This window comes from Anguilla rostrata, chromosome 6 (assembly GCF_018555375.3).
Source record: "Anguilla rostrata isolate EN2019 chromosome 6, ASM1855537v3, whole genome shotgun sequence".
Taxonomy (NCBI): Eukaryota; Metazoa; Chordata; class Actinopteri; order Anguilliformes; family Anguillidae; genus Anguilla; species Anguilla rostrata.
Genome location: NC_057938.1, coordinates 56,129,220 through 56,153,103, shown reverse-complemented (window position 1 = coordinate 56,153,103; position 23,884 = coordinate 56,129,220). Strand labels below are relative to the sequence as shown.

Sequence of the window (23,884 nt, the reverse complement as noted above, 5' to 3'; positions counted from 1 at the left end):
TCATTGCTATTGCTCCGCGGTTATATTTATTTTACGTTATCTTTTTTTCTCGCTAAACATTTCGTTTGCATAGAGAAACGCAGTTCGATTGAAGCGGTAAATTAAATGGCTACCGAAACACGGACTGGGTTTTGAGTTGTGAAACTGTACCTTGATTGCCCTTGGGCTGAGCGGAGAAATCTGAATCCTTTGCCACCGCACGGCGTTCCAATTACGGGCTATTAACTCGGCTTCCTGAGATACCGACCAGACGCCCCAGCCGGGGAGCTGAAACCGGGGGAACAGGAGTTGGGCGAGATCCTCGGAGCGCCGCCGTTTCTGTGAAGGGGTTTTATTCAACTGTCAGAAACGTGCAGGACCGACAACGACCTCTTTGTCACGTCCAAGGAAAGGAAAACACAATGCTAGGCTAGGAAAAACACGGTAGTTTAATACCCAGCGGACCCGGGGAACGTGCGCTTCGCGGTGGGTCCGCCAACGGTTCCGCGTGAGAGCTTGTACCCAGTCCGGGCGGCTAAATCTACGCTCTTCTGTGCTCCGCCTCCGCCACGAGACCAACGGTCACACACGTATGGGGTGCCGATTCTGGACAGACTTCTGAATGAATCGGCGCCCCAAACAAACGCAGTGGACCACCCTGCCACAGAGGCTTTATAGTATTAACCATTAACAGCTGAGCGCTCCCGCTGGATGTTTTCTCAACATGATCACGGGTGATATTGTTTTAAGTAGCTAATGTAGTGCAGCTACAAGCACTCAGTCACTTGAATATTATGAGAAATGTGATATGATGTAAAGCTCGTTTCCCAAGTTTTGGCGAACCCAATGACCTTGACCCTCTGGTTAAACCGTTGGTTACTGCTCAGCCATCAGGAGTATTTTATTACGTTGCCTATTATGCAGCTTAATAAAATAATACCACCCCTGATTCAACACGTCGCACATTGTGCAGGTCATGAGAAAGTTATGTAGATATCTAACCCATATCCTTAATCACACAAAAAAACTGTCAAGGCCACTTGAACATACACCAGATCAGAAATTATATGGAAAACCCCTAAGAAAGGAAACCAAGCTGTTAACTGGTGAACTGCAGAGTGAAAAAAACAGCAGATTCGTCATGCTTTCGAGGATAGTGATAAGCATGAATGAACTGGCCAATTCCAAAACTGGAAATCAAAACAATTTATCAGAGAGAAAGAGTCACTGACATCAGACCGAATCCCCTTAAGGCCCACTCTAGAAACTTGCAACAGGCCCCAACGGCTCCATCGCAGCGGTGAGCTCTGTGACCATGCTGCCCCCTGGTGTAAATATTGTGTTTTACAATCTGTGTAGAAAATCTGCAGGGCTCGAGGCGCTCCGTATCAGCTTACATCTGGCTTGTTCATCAGACGTGTTTGAATGGAAAAACTTTAAAAAAAAAAAAAACCTTTTACCTTAAAACGAATTCTAAGACTTACACATTCAGCTGAGGATGAGTATGAAAGAATCCCACGGCCACTCTCTGATTGCATACTGCTTCACTGATCAGCTGGGGCTGAATTACACCAAACTGATTTGATTGATTAACAGGTTAATCAGTAAGCAATGACATTTTTTTAAAACGTAGAGACACACTGTTCACAGATACAGTAACCGAGTACAGTAACCGAGAATCGGTACTCAATATTTGATTACAATTATTAAACCCCTAAAAAGCTTTGGCGCTATTTGGGGGATGTGTAGATCAGACAAACCACTTCGCCACAGACAGACGTAGCTTATTTGGAACTGACTAACCACCGACGTCTCCTCGTCAGAGATCATGTCATTGTGGTGAAAAAGTCGTAGCGACGGTTCGTGAAATAACCAGCAGGTGGAAGCATTACCTAGATTTTTTTTTTGAGTTTCATAAAAATATAATTACGCCAATCTCCTGCGCCCATATTTTAGGTTAATCATTACCGTGACTCCGTGGGACCAGGACGTATTGTATGTCCTCTGTGCTGTGGAATTAAATAAGTTATTCTGAAGTTGGGACAACCGGCCGGACTGTCAGGACGCACAGGGAAACGATTTCAAAATCATGATTCCCTGCACGCATAAACTGAGGATGGAATGACTAATGGAATCAAGAATATGAATCAGCGAACCGCATCTCCGACAGGATAACAGGTGATTCAGTAGGCTGGTCACTGTGACGCGCAGTGCAATACATTGCAATACAGCGCATTTAGCAGACGCTCTTATCCAGAGCGACCTCCGCACCTTCTGTGATGAGTAAACGGTCTTATCGTTTAACCAACTTTCCAACTTTTTACATAGTATCAATTTACACAGCTGGACATTAACTGTGGCAATTCAGGATAAGTACTTTGCGCAGGGGCACAACGACAGTGTCCTGCCTGGGAATCGACCCGGCCCAGTTCCCTAACCATAATACTCTGGTGTGCTTAATTACTGCTCACCTATCAGCACACCCGTTTCTCAGGTGGGGCGATAACAGTGTACAGAAACACAAGAAAACTTTTTAATATCCTACTTTTCATACAGACAGCTGGATACATTACTTAGATAGTTTAAAATGAATTATATTGGGAATTATAAGCATTATATGTTTCAAAAATCGAAATACCATGGCATGGTACGGAGTCCCCACTAGGTACGCTAGGCGAAAAAAAAAAAAACGTTTCGCAATCCCTGTGCGAAATTTTGCAATCCGTGCGCTCGGTTTTTGAGTGAGTTCACTCGGGGTCGCAATGCTCAATTCTAAATAAAGGGTTCATTCCAATAATGTCAGTCACGGAAGCATCATCATCATAGCTACAATTCACACTCGAGACAGCGTTTAAGGCAGCTGTGTGTAAGAATGCCGATGTCAGACAGTCGATATTTACTGATAGGGCCAGGATACGATACAGATCGGCCCCCAGCAGACACTGCTCGCGGGGGCTGTTTCAGCACATTCACGCGCTCGGGCGCAGTAGCCTCTGATACTCCCGCGGCAGTGAGTTTCTGACCACGCGCACTTCAGCTGCACCACTTTACCTGTGCAGACAGGGCGGATTCTGACTCACGCGCGTCTCACCGCGGGCTCCACTTCCTCAAAAAAAAAAAGAGAAAAGAATCAGGTACGCTTCGGCATTTGGAGAGAGACGGGTTTACATTAAGGTGGGTCTTAAGATGTGGTTAAATACTATTGTAACCTTTTTTATATAACTATTTTGAGTCTGTATACCATATCTCTGTGAAATATTCAAAGCTTTTTGTTCATGTGAACTTTTAACGCCTTGATGTAGCCTACTGTAACGTACATGCAGAGGGTCAGGTATTGCGATTGTTTACAACAGTGTGTCCGGGTGTTGTTGCCGTTTTCTTAAAGGTATAACCGACGCGACGGAAACTGCGGCGAAAAGGTACTGTTTCATATACTAAATGTTATTTATGTAATTCTTTTAAAATTACATAGCTCTAGTCCAAAGTATATGCGCATTAAGTTACTTTCCCAGCGTCGAACAATGGCTTTAATTACGGTTTGCTTTTTCACGCCTTTACATTGTACAAAAATAGTATTTAAGGAGAAAAAAAGCCAAAATATGGTTTTGCTGTAGATGTTGTATAATGACAAAGGCCCGTTGCGTTCGGTGGATTGGCTACTGAGACAACTTGACGTACAGCAATAGAGTTTGAATTTATATGACAGCAACGCATTGTTTGTACTTAAGCGTTTTAAAAGACGCGTAAAGGCGCAGCAAAGCAAAATGACTACACACGCAGGCTACTCTTATTTATAAATCGAGTATATTTCACTTGTCTTGGTTTTCCCTGAAATAGATAATTTGTTAACATTTTGAAGAGTTCACCCGTGGAATTCTATTTCTTCTTGAAACGTGTGTGGGCCAAGTTTCTGTAAAACAGGAGTTCCTCGCGAGTTATCCTGCACAAAATGGTGTTATGGTTTGGCGAGTGTGCCGCGGTGGGATCCATGGCGGCACCGCTCTGTCAGACGTCTGTAGTCGAGGGCGTGGATTCACGGCGTTTGTTAGCCCTGCAGGCCTGTATTTTGACAAACTTTAAAACTTCGTGCTCTCGAGCTATGCATACGTGCGGATGAAAACTTGAATTACTTGGAGGAATACATGTTAAATTCCTTAGCAATAATTTCAGCGAGGAAACTACTTCGTGTGCAAGTTCGTGGATTTAGGGAAATGATAAGCACACGATATCAATTATCACTGCACCCCGTCTGTGAAACCAATGAACATAAATTATGCTCAGCTGTGTGTCACTGAAAATTATAACATATCACGGTTTCTTGGCAATGTGCTGCGTGGTACCTGCAACTCCGACAAATCGAGCCCTGCACTACAGATCAGAACCTCATAATGTATTTACACTGATTAGTGCTGCAGAAATGCGTTTGGCGCACATCCTCTACACTACTTTACTCGCGTTTAGCCAATGCTAAGCGTAATCCAGAAGGTTCAGTATTCAGTTTTATTATTATTATTATTATTATTATTATTAATAATAACCTGTGTTTAGACCGTACGCGCGAGAGAGCAGGTATCCTGCATTGTTCACTTTGTGTGCCTGTGTTCAACAATGCTAAGCGCGAGGCAGCAGGTATTCAGGTAGGGACACTGATTTGCGCGGCTCATGTTCCTACACGCCCTGAATACCATTGTTGTGCTGCGATGTCTGTAGGCTTCGCAGTCCCTATCTGCTTTACTCTGGGTGTGAGTTTCCTTCTGTGGGGGGTGGGGGGCTTTCTTCTTTAGCTTTATAATTAGATGACCCACATGCTGAACAGCGGTGCTCGTAAACTGTAACAACAGGAAAGGCTCTGTAATGGTGGTTATTACACAGCATGCAGGTTATCTCATTTAACTTGCAAAAAGATGTCTGCTCTTTTTTTTTTTTTTACAAAAGCAAACTGTTACCAGCCGACACGTTCGAAGGATAAGCTTTTTTGATCCCACATGCAGTTGTGTGGAGAATCAATGGTTTGTTACATTTGGCAGTTTTTTTTCATTGGTGTAATGAGTTGACTTCAGTATTCAAGTGCAACGACAATACATTTAATTTAATTTATTTATTTTATTTTTTAATAAACCCGTTAAAACCTTGGAGCTTGACAAAGTATGTTTTAGAACTGGGGTGTGCTGCATAGTTAAATCCATGGCTGATCAATGATAAAAGTAACAGAACTGGCCTGAAAGGAGAGGAGCTTTATGACATCATAGTACCTGATCAAGACCTAGTTCCACTGTAGCCACACCCATTACAAGGGAACAGTGTGGTCACACCACAGATTTTAAAGACTGCCCAGATATTCAACTCCTGCTTTCATTCTATCCTCTCTGCTTACTTCCAAGAGGTTTACAAGATAGCAAGTTTCTGGTGCTGGATTACAGTGTGTAAAATGTACAGCCACAGTTGTTCTAGGACTTACTGTCAACCAATATATCACAGCGCCTATAACATAACACCGCATTAGCTCTGTGTCTCCTTTACACTGCACCACCAAACCAGGCCTGTTATCTCCCCTGATGTGTCAGTTCCGCCTGAGCTGGACGTGCGCGATGCTTAGCGGGTTCCTGTGCCCGGGTTGCAGGTGGAACCCTGCTTATTGTGCCCGTGTTGCAGGTGGGACCATGATTACGGCGGCGGAGTACGGGAAGACTTCGTGGGAGCTCACGGTGCACGTGGAGCAGAGGAGCGGGGAGGAGGGCATGAAGTTCAAGCTGCGGGTGGAGGGGAAGCTGCACATCGGCGGACTCATGCTCAAACTGGTGGAGAAAATCAGTGAGTCCGTCACGTAACCCCTTCCCCCCCCCGTTTCCCTTATTTCACTTTGGGTCCTCTTACAGAAATGTAATACACTGCAGTATATTGAACTTAAATATAAATGTAATAATATGTAATGTTAAGTATATTTCAAAGTAGTGTATATATATAGCCTAAAGCTGTATAAATGCACTACTATATATACATGACCAAACTGCATACAATCACATTCTAAACAGGAATAGAATCATCTAGAATGTGAATGTTTGCTGCAGCATTAAGATTTGCCTTCACTGGAATTAAGAGGCCTTGCCCAAACCATGAAAAACAGCCCCAGACCAAGGGGTGTCCAGATACCTGTGGTCATATAGTGTGAGTGTGTGTGTGTGCTTTACTGTGTGAGTGAGATACAGATTGGCCAGTCAGTGTGTAAAAGAAAGGGGACCTTGTTCAAACACACAGACACACCCATGTTTATCCTGTGTTCCAGCTCAAAGCTCTGGGCCAGGTAGCGTTGTTCATCTGTTCACCTGCTGACCAGTTCACCTGCGGCCTGCTGCCCCAGGTGGGGGAGGTGCAGCCCAAGGCCTGCAGTTTGTGCCCAAGCTCAGATAAGAGGCTTGGGCATATAATAATAGTAGTAGTTTAGAAGAGTGGTGAAACATGATCACAGTAATGTAACAATTAAATAATTGGTTATTTAGCCCGGTGCATGCTGGGATAGGCTTCAGCCCCCCCGCAACCCTGACCGGGAATAAGATAATGGATGGATGGATGGATGGGTGGGTTATTTAGTCATCAAAATAACTTACTGATTCCATACACTGGAACACTATTCTCTATTTCCTGTTGAGTCACAGTTTGTCCTAAATTGAGGGTGCAGGCTAACAGGCCCTGGGATGGGTGCTAGCTACACTGTTTCCAACCACCGACCACCAATCAAAAGACTTTGTTCTGCACAGCAAGCACTGTCATTGGTCCACGTCACTGATGACACAAGATGGCCCCAGCCATTAAGACGCTGGGGTTCACAGAGCCACACTTACTCCATCAGTAGGAGGAGGTGCCCCACCCTGTCTGAATTCCCCTCTGGACCTGTAATCTTTCTGTCTCCCGCCCCCTCCTGCACAAAACCTGCATCTGCCAGAGACATGTTTAAATTACAGCAGCAAGCTGGGCTGTAAAGCTGGGCAGTAAAGGCTGTCTAATGTGCCCATTCAGCATGGGGCCTCTTCCTTTCCCCCATTAGACGGGATTTAATGTGCCCGTGAGCTGCGTGTGTTTCCACCCAAACTGCTGCGTGTCGAATTCCACTCCCCCGGGACCTCCGGCCTCCCTGAGGGGAGAGGGGGGGAGTGGGAGGGGGGTGTCAGTGCTCGGGCTGTGGGCCTCTCTGTGGAAATGTTCACATCTTTTCTCCGGGAGAATGTTTTTGATGTGTGTGACTTTGTGAGCAGTCAACAAGGCTAGCCCGTAAAAAACGTTAGGGGCCACACACTCTTTTGGTTTCATTCTTGGGTACAATCGTGAGATGAGCCTCTTTATTGCACTCTTAATTGCACACACACACTCACTCCCATTGACAAGTAAAGTGATTCAACTTGCATACTCAGTAGTAGACAAGTAAGCTGTTTTGGACATGGCCCAGGATGCATTGAATTACCTTCATCCTGAATTACCTTTGGCACCAGGGATAAATAGGCGTGTGACAGTCTGCTGTAACCCCATTTTGAATCTGAGGAGAATAAGGAAGTACAGAGGAAGCGCGGGTGCTGATTGGCCACTTTGTGTGCAGAGGCTCCCCAGGATTGGTCGGATTATGCGCTGTGGTGGGAGCAGAAGAACTGCTGGCTGCTGAAGACCCACTGGACGCTGGATAAGTATGGGGTCCAGGCCGACGCCACCCTGTACTACACCCCCCAGCACAAGCCCCTGTGCCTGCAGCTGCCCAACATGAAGACCATCAAGCTGAGCGTCAGCTACTCTGCCGTGGTCTTCAAAACTGTGGCCGACGTCTGCAGGGTTCTGAGTGAGTACTGAACACCACAACACAGCGTTACACAGCTCTGAGTGAGTACTGAACACCGCAACACTGAGTTACACAGCTCTGAGTGAGTACTGAACACCGCAACACAGCGTTACACAGCTCTGAGTGAGTACTGAACACCGCAACACTGAGTTACACAGCTCTGAGTGAATACTGAACACCGCAACACAGCATTACACAGCTCTGAGTAAGTACTGAACACCGCAACACAGCGTTACACAGCTCTGAGTAAGTACTCAATAAGGGTGAGGTGAAATTTTAACTCAAAATCACAGTTAAAGTGAAAAGATATATAAGGAGGGCAAACTGTCAAACAAAACTATTTCAATCAGTAGCCCCTGGACTGAGCTGTGTGTGAAGCTCGGTCTGAAGGACACATCAGAGGGCGAGTTTCACTCTCCTGAACGGGCCCAGACATGCAAGGCTTCACTCACAGATGCTTTTCACTGAGCTCACCACTGTCCCATATCTTTCTGCTCTTTCCCAGAATGCCTTGCTGGTTTCCATAGGCATGAAGCGCATATGTTCAGCTACAGGCCTGTGGTGTTACGGTTTCCCTGTTTGGGTGACCAGCTCACCATTTTTAACAAGTTTAACTGATTTTTTCCCCCCCCAGACATCCGAAGGGCGGAGGAACTGTCCCTCCTGAGACCGCCCGACGACCCGTCCAAGAAGAAGAAGAAAAAAGACAAGAACAGAGACCAGGCCATGGAGGACATCCTGGACATGGACGCCATTGGGGGAATGTCAGGTGACACGCACGCGCGTGTGGGCTCACATGGGGGGAGGCATACAGGCACACACACACACACACACACATACATACACAAATACTGAAAACTCAGGTGACAAATTACTCACCTTCTTTCACTTTCACTTTTAAAACAGGTGCTGCACAGTTTAATTTTTAACTGAAGTGAAATATTTAATTCCTGCACTTTGGTCTGATATCGTAGTCTTTATATATATAACCTTCTTTATAGCTTTGTGCATTGTTGGTTGGTTGCGTTTTAAGAGATATAATGTTTAAATGTTTGATGAAACTCACTTTCTGGCTTATTGGCTGTGCTTAATGTACCTGCAATTCATTTCTTTAATTTCATGGTATTGTATGTCCTCCTATAGAGGTGCATCTATCAAATGAGTAAGTGTGTAAATAGCTGCTGATTGGCTGTGGATGCGTCTGACACGTGTGAAATAGCTGCTGATTGGCTGTGGATGCGTCTGACACGTGTGAAATAGCTGCTGATTGGCTGTGGATGCGTCTGACACGCGTGCTGTTTCCAGGCAGCCCCGGGCTCTACAGTAAGACCATGATCCCCACGTACGACCCGGAGAACGGGACGCCCGCCTCGGCCACCAGTCTGTGGTTTGGGGACAACCCCCTGACCACCAGCCAGCCCAACCTGCCCCCCGCTGAGCTGGCCAAGCTCTACCAGCCCCTCAGCCTCACGGACAAGACCGCTATCAACGCCGGGTGAGCCAATCAGCTCTCAGAGAGAGACACCAGCCAGTCAGCACTTAGAGAGAGACACTAGCCAATCAGCTCTTAGAGAAAGACACTAGCCAATCAGCTCTTAGAGAGAGACACCAGCCAGTCAGCTCTCAGAGAGAGACACCAGCCAGTCAGTTCTTAGAGAGAGAGACTAGCCAATCAACTCTTAGAGAGAGACACTAGCCAATCAGCTCTTAGTGAGAGACACTACACAATCAGCTCTTCGTGAGGGAGACTAACCAACCGGCTCTTAGAGAGAGACGCCAGCCAATCAGCACTTAGTTAGACTCCAGCCAATCAACTCTTAATGAGGGGAATGGGCCAGTTACATGGTTAAGTGGAATCTGTGGTCACAGTAGCATGTCATGTGACAGGAAGCTGTGGTCACAGGAGAATGTCATGTGACAGGAAGTCGTGGTAACAGGAGCATGTCATGTGACAGAAAGTCAAGAGCACTGAAGCGTGTCATGTGACAGGATGTTGTATTTCGCAGGTGGCTGGATTCATCGCGATCCTTAATGGAACAAGGCATCCAGGAGGAGGAAAAACTGCTACTGCGATTCAAGTACCACTGCTTCTTTGACCTCAACCCAAAAGTGAGGGACCACTCCTCTGCTCATTATCCATTACCATACTCATTATCCTCATCCATACTCACCATCCACAACCCTACTCATTATCCCCAACTATATTAATTCATTGTCCCCAACTGTATTCATTATCAACCAATGTATTCATGATCCACAGCCTTACTTAATGTCTTACACAGCCAGTCACAGTGAAAAAGGCAGCACATTGTACCTGGGAGAGACAATGAAAGCAACCATGCTGTGGTGTGTTTGAGCGGGAGTAAATCCTGTTCTCTTTCTCTCCCTCTCTCTATGTCTCTCTACCCTCTCTCCCTCTCTCTTTGCCTCCCTCTCTCTCCCCCCCCCCCCCCCCAGTATGACGCGGTGCGGATAAACCAGCTGTATGAGCAGGCGCGCTGGACTGTGCTCCTGGAGGAGGTGGACTGCACAGAGGAGGAGATGCTGATGTTCGCGTCCCTCCAGGTACCGACCCCAGAACCTCCTGGAAAATCAGGGTAAACCCTGCAGACGGGGTGCCCCCTCCAAGACTGGAGTTAAACCTGCAGACGCTGCGGCCCTCCAGGACTGGAGTTAAACCTGCAGACACTGCGGCCCTCCAGGACTGGAGTTAAACCCGCAGGCACTGCGGCCCTCCAGGACTGGAGTTAAACCCGCAGACACTGCGGCCCTCCAGGACTGGAGTTAAACCGGCAGACGCTGCGGCCCTCCAGGACTGGAGTTAAATCTGCAGACGTGCAGTTGCTGTAGCCGTGAGCCCTGTGTTTGGCAGTAGAAGGGGTTTTACCTGCCCTGCTCTGGGTGGGGAGAGTAATATGTGTCCCTGCAGGAGCAGGATTTTCGCTCTACTGTAGAACCGGTTTGGTCTCTCCCTCCGGCAGAAAGGAGTCAGGACAGGCGCTGACACGCGGATCGCTTCACCAGAGCAGAGCAGCCCTCGCATCTCACACACTCACCCCTGAACTGCTCACACACTCACCCCTGAACTGCTCACACACTCACCCCTGAACCTCTCACACACTCACCCCTGAATCGCTCACATACTCACCCCTGAATCGCTCACACATTCACACACTCACCCCTGAACTGCTCACACACTCACCCCTGAACCTCTCACACACTCACCCCTGAATCGCTCACATACTCACCCCTGAATCGCTCACACATTCACACACTCACCCCTGAACCGCTCACACACTCATCCCTGAACCTCTCACACACTCATCCCTGAATCACTCACATACTCACCCCTGAACCTCTCACACACTCACCCCTGAATCGCTCACATACTCACCCCTGAATCGCTCACACATTCACACACTCACCCCTGAACCGCTCACACACTCATCCCTGATCCTCTCACACACTCATCCCTGAATCACTCAAATACTCACCCCTGAACCGCTGACACTCACCCTGAACCGCTCACACACTCACCCCTGAACCGCTGACACACTCACCCCTGAACCGCTCACATATTCACAAACTCACCCCTGAACCTCTCACACACTCACCCCTGAATACACACTCACCCCTGAACCGCTGACACACTCACCCCTGAACCGCTCACACATTCACACACTCATCCCTGAACCACTCACACATTCACACACTCACCCCTGAACCTCTCCCTCACTCACCCTGAAGCCTGGATTTAGTTGAAAACTGGTTCTGATGAATGAATGAATGGAGCGGCAGTATGTGCTGTTTGTGAGTTTGCGGGTTCATGGTGTGCACGCGCTCTGTTTATTTCAGTACCACATCTGTAAGCTGACCATGTCGTCCGAACCGCTGGACTACTCCAACGAGCCGGACATCGACGAGGTGGAAGCGGCGCTCTCCAACCTGGAAGTGACTCTGGAGGGAGGAAACACAGACAGAATGCTGGTATGAGCGGCAACGTATATGCAGCATTTGTTTATCATCTATTTGATTATTATAGTGCCGTATCACTTGATTGGATGCAACTCACTAAAGGAGAAAAATAGTCTAATAATGTAGTCATGTATTTGAAAATACTCTTGCCATTTTGCCCTATAACACAAAAACTAAGTAGGATGTTAGTAATATATTATTAGTGTAATGTTTGTGCATGTAAGCTAGCCGGCTTGGTTTAATGTAGACGCAGCTCTGCATTGTTAGAGAAGCTGTGTGTCTATGTGCTGCTGGGAGTCCAGATCATTGTTGCTTTGAGAAGAAAACTTTTGCCCTGCGCACACCACAGGTATAAGCTGTTGATTGGCCGGCTCCATGCATGATGTCATGAGAGCAGGAAACCTGACTCCGCTTTTATTCTCTTTGTAGGAAGATATTACAGACATTCCAAAGCTGACCGACACCCTGAAGCTGTTCAGGTGAGCTTTGAGTTAGCCCGACGGCTAACCCTGAGTCCTGCAGTAGCTTAGCATTGCTCAGGGAAACGCATATGCAAAGTGCTAGAGCAGTTAGCCCGCTTTAATAATCTCTAGTTATCGACAGGTTCTCACTCAGCATATGATTTAGTGATTGAGCACTATGGTGCTTTGATATTAACATTTTCATATTTTGCTTCTTCTGTGTTTGCAATTTGGAAAATAGAATATGGAATATCATGGAATAATGCGTCGGTATCTTGTAATGTTACGCAAGTGTTCCAAAGTTACCGCTGCCTGCCAAACAAATCAATGCATGCAAATACATGCAGATGGCAACAACATCCACAATAACAATTATATCAGCAATCGCCATGGTAACAATCACCAGCGTAGCTGTGGCAGTGATGTTTGGAAATGAGATGAATATTAAAATGAGACTCTGGGCTTACTTATTTCCACCAGTCACATAAATCCACTGAAAGCCATTGCTACAAGTTCTCCTGACCAAAATGCAGAATGCTTATAGCACCATCTAGAGGCTCAGAGGAGAAACACATCCCCATATTTCTATTCCTTCACTTCACTGAGAGAGCAGAGTGGATTTCCATAGGCCACGTCTAAGCCAATGAAGTTATGAACGGTGTGCTATCTTGGCCAGGTCTCCCTCGAAAAAGAGATTTTAATCTCAAGGGATTTCCTGCTTAAATAAAGGTTAAAAATTTAAAAATTAAAAATTAAACCCCCCTCTTGACTTGTCTTTCTGTTGCAGGCCCAAGAAGCTGACCCTTCGGCCCTATAAGGAGTACTGGTTCATTTTTAAAGACACCACGATCTCCTATTACAAGAACAAGGAGGCGGCCAGCGGGGAGCCCATTGAGCAGTTTCATTTAAGAGGTCATAACCGGAGTTCCACGCGTCAATTCATAACGCACTCAGTGTTTAGAGTCGCCATGGCGATTCTAACGGTTTTTTTTTACCGGCTCTCGCAGGGTGTGAGGTCGTTCCCGACGTAAATGTGTCGGACAGGAAGTTCGGAATCAAACTCCTGCTCCCGGTGGCGGACGGCATGAACGAGGTGTACCTGCGCTGCGAAAACGTAAGGCTCGCCTCACCTGAGACGTCTCTGATTGGCTCTGCCTCCTGGCTGAAAGATTGTGCAAATTAGCAAAACAAGGTGATTGGAACAAAACACTGGTGGGAGGACTTGTACCTTCTGAACCTGGATTTTCCACCTCTGGATATATTGCGCTTGGGAGCATTAAACTATGTGTGTCACATCTGTCCTTTGACCATATAAGGTCACTGGAGGTTGAGGTGGGGGGTTGATATAGTAAACTCTATGGTACTTTTCTGGTCGCCATGAAGGAGACGCAGTATGCGAAGTGGAAAGCTGCCTGCATCCTGGCCTCCAAGGGCAAGACGATGGCCTACAGCTCCTACCGCACGGAGGTGCGCAACATCCAGGCCTTCCTGCAGATGAAGAGTCTGGCGCCCTCTTCTGGCCAGGCCACGCCGGACCTGGACTCCATGGAGATGAACGCCGAGTGCTTCGTCTCACCGCGATACGTCAAGAAATACAAGACCAAGCAGGTGAGCGGGAGTACGCCGCACGTAGCACGTCTGTGCACCTGTGCGTGAATCACCTGCTCACCTGTGTCTCTCCTGCTTACCTGTGACTCACCCTTTCCCCTAGCACCTCTTCCCTCTCATTAAACTGCTGCATTGTCATTGGCTAACTCTTTGTGCTTTGTAGGGAGCCGCCTGTTCATTGGCTAACTCTGGGGCGCTGCCTGCTCATTGGCTAACTCTCTGTGCTTTTGTTGGGTGCTGCATTGTCATTGGCTAACTCTTTGTGCTTTTGTTGGGTGCTGCATTGTCGTTGGCTAACTCTCTGTGCTTTTGCTGTTCTGTCCCAGTTGACGGGTCGGATTCTGGAAGCGCATCAGAACATCGCCCAGCTGTCCCTGATGGAGGCGAAGATGAGGTTCATACAGGCCTGGCAGTCCCTTCCCGAGTTTGGAGTCAGCTACTACATCGTCAGGTGACTGCCGACAGCCTTTTTTTTATCAGACGATGGTTTTGACGATCACTGCAGTTTGTTTGATCTCTAGTCCGGACGTGAGTAGTGAGGGCTGCGTCTGTTTCTGGCCTTTCCTTACAGTAATTAGCCCTAGAATTTCCACCACCTGACATTTTAGCTACATTTCTTGATAACCACATGAATGACAGCTGAAGACTGTTCTTGTGTCCTTATATGAACCGTTTCACTGTGATCTAATCTCTGAGTGAACCAGTTGGTGTATGTAGCCAGTTAGCTCATTTAGCCAGGGTAATGGTGGTAATAGAAACGTGCAACACCCTGGCCCCCAGGGACATGAATTGCCCCACACCTGCTCTGGTCCATACGTTTAGGCTGTGATGTCTGCTTGTGTGCCTGTCTGTGTGTCTCAGGTTCAGGGGGAGTAAGAAGGATGAGATTTTGGGGGTCTCCCATAACCGACTGATCCGCATCGACATGTCCACTGGCCTGCCCCTCACCACCTGGAGGTTCTCCAACATGAAGCAGTGGAACGTCAACTGGGAGATCCGACAGGTGAGCGCCTCCTTCCCCTCACCTGCACACACCTTTACTCGCCTCCGGATCTGCACTTCCCACATTCACGTGCCTAAAAGTGCAGTTCAGGTCAGAGCTGCATCAACAGAGGAGACGAGACTGGTGAATTTTCATTTTAGAAAAATGTCTTAGAATGTTACTGACTGAACCCCCCAAATAGTCGTGGGTACAAGGCTGATTAATGTTGCGTCCATATTTACTACCCATAAAGGATCAGTGCTTTGTACTCATTGATTTACCAATGTCAAAAAATTTTTTTGCCTAATCGACATCAAATTGACCTTTATGACCAATGCTGATTAGACGCCTGAACCGACATCAAAATGTTTTTGGCGGGAACAGACAGCCAGTTGTAATGAAACGGTTATTTCCCTAAGTGAGCGATGAGCTGGCTGAATCGATCGGTTTCACCTTCGACCTTTCCGGACTCAAACTCCGGTTTCTCACGGGCGATTTCTCCCCCCCCCTCCGTGCCGCTTCGTTTCCAGGTGGCCATCGAGTTCGACCAGAACGTCTCGGTGGCCTTCTCCTGCCAGAGCTGCGACTGCAAGGTGGTGCACGAGTACATCGGCGGCTACATCTTCCTCTCCACCCGCTCCAAGGACCAGAACGAGTCTCTCGACGAGGAGCTCTTCCACAAGCTCACCGGCGGCCAAGAGTGAGCCGGTCCGACTGCCCGGTCGGCTACGCCCCCCCCCAAATGCCAAGATGGCAGAATGTTCTGGTGGAACCAAGCAGCCAGGGCCTGTTGTAGTTCTACATTAGCTGATGTTGTCCCAAATATGTGCTTCTCTATCTGGGTCTTGTGAAGCCATTACGCAGAGCATGAGTTTGTGTACTGAGTTTTTTTTTTTTCTTTTTTTTTTTTTTTTTAAAGAGCATGTAGTCAGGCTTTGTAAATACAGGAAAAGGTTACAACATGTTTAATGATTAAATACCTGTGGACTTTCACAGCAGAATGTGCTACTAGTGGTAGATTGTATGAACATTTGACTGTCAGAATTCATGCTTATCTGGGTAGGGTCAGTGAGTATTTCATATCACAGGCACGTTCTATTCATGGTTTTTTATTGTTGGATTTTTCCTGACATTAATCATGTTATATTTGCAATAGTAAGTGAGTCTCTCAAGAGTTTGAGCCTTTCATCTTCCTAACTTTGGAAGAGCATTTAAATGGGAAAAAAGACAGTGTATGGAGCATTTACTTTTCTTGTTTACAAAAAAAAACCTGTAGAAGTTCTTTAAACTGAAACTCCCAATAAAATACTGGATATTTTTGTTGGAAAACAAATGTGTGTGTGTGGTAGTCATTGTTTGCATGCAAAATTTGCCAGTAATGCAATGTCAATGTCATCCACCAGAAGCTGCTGCATTGGTTTAATAGTTTTAGTAACAGATACACAGATTTCATACCTTTTCTCAATCAAGTTTAACTGTTCTAGTCGTACTTTACATGTAAGTAGTATTAAGCACTGAAAATTATTTTTATGGCGAGATTTCAATTCAATACCTAGTTAAATACCTCTTCTCTATCGCCAGTTTCAATACTCTCACAATCAGTGACGGCACTGAACTCCCTCCTATATGATGACAGCAGAAGTATATGCAAAAGCTGCAACACAGGCAACATTTTTTCGGCAGAAGCACTGGTCATTTTTTTTTTTTTTTTTTTTACAAATTGCGTAAATAACTACATAAACCTCTCCTATAAAGAACAATCAAATTTTTTGGACAGTTTTTGTCTAGTCCAAGCACTTATCGCATTAATACGTTTGTAATTTAGAAAATGCTGATGCTCCTGTCGTGTGTCTGCGATCATTTATTTTTCCTGCTACATATTGATATTCAGCACTCCACGCAATTGAGTAACGCACTCAACATATTCTACTATGATTGGTTAAGAAGCGAAGTGAGACAGAGATAAACCAATCATGGCTGACTGTTTTTGCCGAACGTCCCCTAACATCTGCAATCGATCGCTCTTCCTTATTTTCTAGGAAGTGCATACGCACGTGGGAAAAACTGGACGACACAAACGTCCATTTTAATTCGAAAAGTAGTTTAGCTGGCTAGCTAGCCAGGGGTTTTCGGTTCGAAAAGCAGTCAGTAGCCTTTAAACGCTCAACGTGTTAGCTAGCTTGCTAAATCACCTTGTTGGAATGGCGAATAATGTGGACGATTCGCCTGACGCACTGTGTACGATTGGAGAAGGCGACTGCGTGGTGCTGAAACGAGGAGACATTTTCAAAGCTGCGCAAATACAAAAGAATAGGTAAGTGTAGCTAAACAGTAGCATAACGGAGGGGACAAGTAGCTAGTAATCTCTTTGAGCTCAGTAGCCCCCTAGCATCCAGCTTTATGCATTGATACAGGGTGGAGAAATAAAAAGACGGCTGCTAGCAAGTTAAGGTGTACTGGATATGGATGTCATACTGATCAAATACCTATCGATAAAACGTTTTGTGATTTTATTACCTGTTGATTGGTTTATAATATTCTAACATGCAGGAAAGTCATTTTTGAAAAGCAGTGGTTCTTCCTTGATAATGCCGTCGGCGAGCTGTACGGGACCGCATTTGAAGTCGCTTCCGGCGGAACACTGCAGCCGAAAAAACCCAAACTTACAGAAAGCATCACAGGTAATGTCAGTCACCGACAACAAAAGTTGTTTATTTTAACATTCACGCGTGCACGTTATGTGTGTATCAGTCTTGCTGTGCCGGCAGCATCACGAGCTATCAGACTGTCGATGACGTAATCTGGCTGCCGAAGTTGTCAAATCATGGTTGCCCTTTAACGGCGAGATTTGACAGTGCCACGAAACCATTCATTTTGGAAAGCTCAGTCCAAAATTCACTGCAAAATCTGCTCGCACACTGCTAACCACCTAAAGTTGAAGCCTGCTAGTGTATCTGTAACATCGTGGTGACGTTACTCCAGGTTGAAGCCTGCTAGTGTAACCGTAACATCATGATGACGTCACTCCAGGTTGACGTTCTGTCTTGGACTGTGTTCTTCCCAGAGGTCAGAGAGGCTGGGACGGACAACAGGAACATCGTGGACGACGGGACGTCGCAGAAGCTCACCAGGGACGACATCGAGACGTTGAAGGGGCAGGGTCTGAAAGGGCAGGTCTGTTACTAATCCCCAAATCAGCTTTAAACCCTGTTCAGCTCTAACCTGAGGGCTCTAATCCCCAAACCAGCTTTAAACCCTGTTCAGCTCTAACCTGAGGGCATTAATCCCCAAATCAGCTTTAAACCCTGTTCAGCTCTAAACTGTGGGTATTAATCCCCAAATCAGCTTTAAACTTAATGGTTAACTAAAATGTATGTTTCCGTGAAGAAGTTATGAAATGTTTGAGTGGATCTGTGGCTCTGATCTGAGGTCTAGTATTGGTTTGGCACCTCCAGGACCAAGTTTTGTGTCCTGAATTTCGATTCCTAACCGATAAAGGAAGAACTCACCGAAAAACATATTTATTCTGTCCGCAGATGATAATGTTCTCACCCAGAGCATAAAATGGGAACTGTATCACGGTGCCAAATCGGAAGACTGGTTTTTGTCAAGCGTGACAGAATTTTAGCTTGTGAAAATAAGTCTGGCTTTTTTTTGCTTAGATTTCTGCCACAATAAAAAAGTAACAGCATGTGGATTTAACTAGTTTTGGTGTTTTTTCCCCCCGTCTAGCCGCACCTAAATGGTGCTGCTGCACTGTTATATTTGTTCCCTGCAGTGCTGCGTTGCCCCAATGCGCTGCAGTAAAATGGCAAACTGCCCCCTTTATCTGGGGAGTTTCGGCTGCAGATGCTTACGATGCTTAACCTGCATTGCCTCAGTAAAATATCCCGGTGTGCACATGGATTTGCCATGTAAATCTGGGAGCTGTGTCTGGATAAGAGCGTCTGATAAACGCCTGAAATGTAATGTTCATCATGCAGTCCTGTAGAGATTTAGAATGCAGTTTATGAGATGGATGGAGGTTATTAGTGAGCAGAGCAACTGCACGTACATAAACAGACGTCACAAACTGATTAATATGCATCATAAAAGAGCGTTGGCAGTGTCTGGGGCGTGCCCGTCCCCAAACTCTCCCAGCGCACACTTTACCTCACATCACACATTGACTGTTCCTCGCTGATATCGCATTTGGCGTATACGGGGCGCCACGGGAAAACCCGTGACTTAGAGCGGTCTAAATTCTTGGGATTTTACCCAGTGACTGTTGTGCTCTTCTCTCCCTCTCTCTGGTCTCTAGGACATCGTACAGCAGCTTGTGGAAAACAGCTCGAGCTTCAGGGATAAGACGGAGTTTGCGCAGGAGAAGTACATCAAAAAGAAGAAGAAAAAGTGAGTCCCTCCATGTTGACACGCTGCGTCAGTCTTTGTGGCCCGGGTCTTCCTACATGCTACACGCTACACACGTGTGATTCTGATAGGCAGCCAATGGTCTGTGCCTGTTTCTCATTGACTGCGTTTACATGCACCCAGGATTCCGGTTATTGCCGTTGTTTTGAACAAAACAACGTTCTGAATGAGCTGTTTCCATGGCTACTAGGAAATGAATGTTCTTTTAATATTCCCGTCTACATACGCCTGTGCATATTAAGCATGAAACGGCCATGTAACATTTCAACCTTTGTGATCTTCATTTGCTTCTCAAAAATGTTAGTTTCTCCCTCTGTCCAAAAATGAGAACTTAATCGAATTATGCTGCTTACATGTCCCATGTTTTATTCAGGATATTGCCTTGTTCGGAATAATATCAGAATATGAGTTTGCGTGTATGTCATTGTTAATGAGTGCTCGTGCCAAATAGAAAATATTATGAATATAGATTTTGATTTTTTGTTGTCTGGTGCTGCTGCAGGTATGAGAATACCGTGACGATCCTGAAGCCGTCCACGCGCATCCTGGCGCAGATGTATCACGGCCGCGAGCCTGGGAAAATATGGTAGGACCCGTTTAACGTGGCGGAGCTGGTTACCGACAGTTCACAGTTCACTGTGTGAGGTGGAGGTCGTGGTAAAAACAGGGTTCCCACACTCCTTGGAACTCCTTAAAGTTTGTCCGTGTTGTGATTGCCACTGTGAGAACATGGTGAGAACGCTGTGTATTAGCTGGGCTGTTTCCTCACCTGTGTGTTAGCTGGGCTGTTTCCTCACCTGTGTGTTAGCTGGGCTGTCTCCTCACCTGTGCGTTAGCTGGGCTGTCTCCTCACCTGTGTGTTAGCTGGGCTGTCTCCTCACCTGTGTGTTAGCTGGGCTGTTTCCTCACCTGTGTGTTAGCTGGGCTGTCTCCTCACCTGTGCGTTAGCTGGGCTGTCTCCTCACCTGTGTGTCCGCAGTCACCTGCGCTACGACAGCCTGGCCCAGATGCTGACGCTGGGGAACATCCATGCGGGGAGCAAGGTCATCGTGTTCGAGACGTGCGCCGGCCTGGTGCTGGGCGCGGTCATGGAGCGGATGGGAGGTGCGGGTTCGAACCCGGAGCACCGCCTGACTCAGTGCGGTCAAACCTGGGCCGTGATCAGGAGCTTAGTGTCCCGCTGCAGAATGTTGTTATTGTAGCACGCCTGACACCCACCCCAAAAAATATGAAATGACAGATTTGTGTTGGTTCTGACCCATCTCTGACAGGTTGTTTTTGTTCTAATGCGTGCGTGTGTGTGTGTGTGTGTGTGTGTGTGCGCGCTTGCGGCGTGTGCGTGCGTGTGTGTGTGTGTGCGTGTGTGTGTTGTGACCCCTCTCAGGTCACGGCTCGGTCATACAGATGTACCCGGGCGGGGGGCCAGTCCGCGCCGCCACAGATAGCTTCGGTTTCCCCAAGCACTTCCTGCACACGCTACACGACTTCCCCCTCTGCAAGGTGCAGCCCCTGCTGGCTGGCCAGCTCTCACTGGACGCCCAGGAACCTGACGCCCCGCCCCAGCCCAATCCCGAGGGGCGGAGCCAGGAGTCAGGGGGCGGGGACTCCACCGTTGAGAAAATGGAGTCTGAGATGGAGAGGGAGACTGACGACAGGGAGAAACGCAGGGAAGATAAAGTATGTTCTATCTCTCTACTTCTCTCCTTCTGTCTGTCTCCTTTTCTCTCTCTCCCTCTTTCTCTCTCTGCTTCTTTCTTTCTCCTCCCCTCTCTTTCTGTTTCTGTCTGCCCCTCTCTCTCTCTCTCTCTCTCAGTTACTATCTTTCTTTCACGTTTCTCATCCTCTGCTGTTTCTCTCTCTGTCTAGCTGCAGAATCAGGACTGTGTGAAGGCCTCAGTAAATAATGTTGAGTTATGCTGTGCGCTGGTTAGTGCAGATGCATCCGTCTTCTCTAAGTGACGTTCATGCAGCAGTCTGGGCTTCAGGGTGACTAAATCTCCATCATTTACTGCACAGCGAAGAGGAGTGCCGAGTCATTGTCAATCTGCGAGACAAAGAGAGCGTCATTCTGCTAAATCCAGAGCGTAGCTCTGCTAAATCCAGGGCGTCATTCTGCTGAATCCAGAGCTTCCTTCTGCTGAATCCAGAGCGTAGCTCTGCTAAATCCAGAGCGTCATTCTGCTGAATCCAGAGCGTAGCTCTGCTAAATCCAGAGCGTCATTCTGCTAAATCCAGAGCGTCATTCTGCTGAATCCAGAGCATCCACCTTGCTAAATACTGTGTGGCATTCCTGATTCCATTCATCTGATTTGGGTCTGAAGTGTGCTTGCGTGAACACTTGAAGAATTAGGCTCCAAGTGAAAGCTTGCACGTGCTCAGTCATGTTGAGAGGAGGGGGATGAACTGGAAGTACAAAGTGATAAAGCACTTACTGTGCTGCATGTTTTTAAATGACCAAATGGCTCAGTGTTGTTAGTAGATTGTGCGTGTGCGTATGCGTGTGTGTGTTTAGCTGGGCGGAGCCACATTCTCACTGTAATAATGCGTTCTTCAGGCTCAGGAGAGGAAGATGAAGAACGAAGAGAAGAGGAAGAAGCAGTTGGCTGTTGCTGCTTTGTTGCAGCCCCGGAATGCCGATGGGTCAGTCTGCATTTTCCGAACTTGTTGTCTTTATTGCAGTGCCTGATTGTGCCACTTGGGGGCAGCAGAAGCGTATGGAGATTTAGACATGGAGAAGAAGGAGAGGTTGAATATGTGGATTTGTACTGATCTGTGTTTGGGAGGCAGGGGAGGTAATTGCACTAATATAATTACACAGCAGCTAATGGGAGCAAGGACTAGAGCACAGGGGGGAGGAGTTACGGGGGGGTTTGGGGGGGGGGGGTTCAGACCGCAGCAGGTGGGGTTATTGGCCAGCAGATAAAACATTTGGGATGCTGGGCCTGACGGGGAAATATCATGTGACCTCCAGTGTGAAAGCGGTGTATTGATGCAGTGTTCTGTGTTTGCGCCCCCTTCAGCTTGGTGATCGCCAGTCGGCTCCACCCCTGTCCCGTGCTGCTGGCTCTGCTGAAATTCATGGCCCCGTCCCGCCCCTTCGTGGTGTACTCTCAGTACAGAGAGGTGATTGGCTTAAGGGTTGTTATTGGGCTCTGATTGGCTGTATGGGTTACTGAGCTGTGAATGTCTTGGTACTGATCTCTCTCTCTCTCTCTCTCTCTCTCTAGCCGCTAATTGAGTGCTACACTAAGCTCAGGGAACAAGGCGGTACCATTAATCTTCAACTCACCGAGACCTGGCTCCGTCACTACCAGGTAAATTCTGCCTCTACTAGATAAACTTTGTTACTGCCAGGAAAAGTCTGTTACTATTACTACCAGTTAAACTCCATCTCTAGCAGGTAAATTTGCTTACTACCAGGTAAAGTCAGTTACTATCTGATAAACCACCTCTGCCTCCATACCTGAGCCTCTGATTGCAATGCTGGGAGTTGAGGGGGTAGGGTAGTTGTCTGGCCAGGAGGGGGCGCTGTGATTAGCTTATAGTATTATCGTTAACGGGTATGTTCAGCTGACTGTTTGGTACAAAGCTGAACCTCATAAACACACTGAAGCCTGATGCAAAAAAAATAAATAAATACAGGGAAAATCTGTAGAGAGAGAGCAACAATTAACACAGTATTTACTGTTGTTTAAGCAGGTGAATTATTTAGAATGCTCACTGTTTGTACATAACTACCTGTCTAAGAGGCGTAAAAGCTTGCAGAGACGCTGAGGCTAAGTGGGCTGATTGGGCCATTCAGATGCTCTTATGAGTGCGGGGGCCAATGGGAGTGGTGCAGAGACATTGAACTTTGACCCTGTCCGCTCTTGGGCTGCCTTTTAGGTTCTGCCCAACAGGACTCACCCGGTGCTGCTGATGAGCGGGGGAGGGGGGTACATCCTGTCAGGGACCACCGTCATGGCTGGCCCACCCAAGCCGACCCCCCCACAGAGTGCCGAAGAGCCCTCCCCAAAAAGGATCAAATTGCAGGAAGCGGATGGCTGACGTCGGTGTTGGGACACCCTATATATATATATATGTATTTTTTTTTTGTAGTTTTAATTTTTATTCCTGTCCAATGGAGTGAACCAAATCCTTTTTTTGCTGTTTTTTGTGCGTTGACGGGAATGCCACAGAGCCTGTTTCGCCAAAGCTGCGTCTAAAGTAACGTTTCAAAAAGTCCAGTGCAATGTTGAAATATTGGATCCGTTTTTTTTTTCCTTCGCGGGAAGTGGCAAGCGATGGACACGTGGATTTAGGCTACGGCAGGCTTGCACAGCGTGTCTCTGATCTCCCTGTGTATAGACTTTTCAATAAAGTACGTTGTGGAAACGTGCCATTTTTGAAGGCCCTTATTTTGTGGAGCTATCATTGCACGTGTCTGACTTCTGCGAATGCACCTGTGACATCACAAAGTCTGATAACTGAGGTTTAATCAGTGAATGTAAAGTATAATCATTAAATGCTGAGACTATTATGCCTCCTAATTTTTATGTAACAAAAAAGAAGAATTCAGAATATGTGTGCCTCCCTTCACACATGGGAATGCTATGGTATTTAGGGTAATGCATAAATTAGGGAAACTAGATCATGATTAACAAAATA

General features: G+C 46.9%; 2 protein-coding genes across 4 annotated transcripts; both read left to right on the top strand.

The window, feature by feature from the left end:
* Positions 1-2,011: 2,011 nt before the first annotated feature.
* fermt1 (FERM domain containing kindlin 1) lies at positions 2,012-16,160 on the top strand. 3 transcript variants are annotated; one of them, XM_064340769.1, is made up of 15 exons: positions 2,012-2,157; positions 5,632-5,790; positions 7,568-7,801; positions 8,436-8,570; positions 9,107-9,296; positions 9,808-9,910; positions 10,259-10,366; positions 11,657-11,788; positions 12,206-12,255; positions 13,025-13,149; positions 13,245-13,351; positions 13,621-13,845; positions 14,172-14,296; positions 14,707-14,848; positions 15,358-16,160. In XM_064340769.1, the coding sequence occupies exons 2-15, from the start codon at positions 5,640-5,642 to the stop codon at positions 15,529-15,531; spliced, it is 2,001 nt and encodes a 666-aa protein (XP_064196839.1). In that variant the 5' UTR covers positions 2,012-2,157; positions 5,632-5,639; the 3' UTR covers positions 15,532-16,160. The 3 variants fall into 3 exon arrangements, with proteins under 3 accessions (XP_064196839.1, XP_064196836.1, XP_064196838.1); XM_064340766.1 differs by lacking the exon at positions 2,012-2,157 and adding an exon at positions 2,869-3,153; XM_064340768.1 differs by lacking the exon at positions 2,012-2,157 and adding an exon at positions 4,312-4,464.
* A 696-nt stretch (positions 16,161-16,856) lies between these two features.
* trmt6 (tRNA methyltransferase 6 non-catalytic subunit) lies at positions 16,857-23,615 on the top strand. The gene is made up of 11 exons (XM_064340765.1): positions 16,857-17,141; positions 17,378-17,508; positions 17,892-18,001; positions 19,128-19,219; positions 19,740-19,823; positions 20,217-20,341; positions 20,622-20,914; positions 21,792-21,877; positions 22,258-22,360; positions 22,465-22,551; positions 23,123-23,615. Exons 1-11 carry the CDS (start codon positions 17,029-17,031, stop codon positions 23,282-23,284), a joined length of 1,386 nt encoding a protein of 461 aa, XP_064196835.1. The 5' UTR covers positions 16,857-17,028; the 3' UTR covers positions 23,285-23,615.
* The last annotated feature ends 269 nt before the right edge of the window (positions 23,616-23,884 follow it).

What these genes read in the sequence shown, in the direction of transcription:
- fermt1 (XM_064340769.1), top strand. Translation starts at nt 5,640, where the DNA reads ATGATTACGGCGGCGGAGTACGGGAAGACTTCGTGGGAGCTCACGGTG. An exon ending in CGACGTCTGCAGGGTTCTGA is followed by an intron (nt 7,802 to 8,435) that starts GTGAGTACTGAA and finishes TTCCCCCCCCAG; the next exon opens with ACATCCGAAGGGCGGAGGAA. An exon ending in TGAGCAGTTTCATTTAAGAG is followed by an intron (nt 13,150 to 13,244) that starts GTCATAACCGGA and finishes CGGCTCTCGCAG; the next exon opens with GGTGTGAGGTCGTTCCCGAC.
- trmt6 (XM_064340765.1), top strand. Translation starts at nt 17,029, where the DNA reads ATGGCGAATAATGTGGACGATTCGCCTGACGCACTGTGTACGATTGGA. An exon ending in GCGCAAATACAAAAGAATAG is followed by an intron (nt 17,142 to 17,377) that starts GTAAGTGTAGCT and finishes TCTAACATGCAG; the next exon opens with GAAAGTCATTTTTGAAAAGC. An exon ending in ACTTACAGAAAGCATCACAG is followed by an intron (nt 17,509 to 17,891) that starts GTAATGTCAGTC and finishes TGTTCTTCCCAG; the next exon opens with AGGTCAGAGAGGCTGGGACG.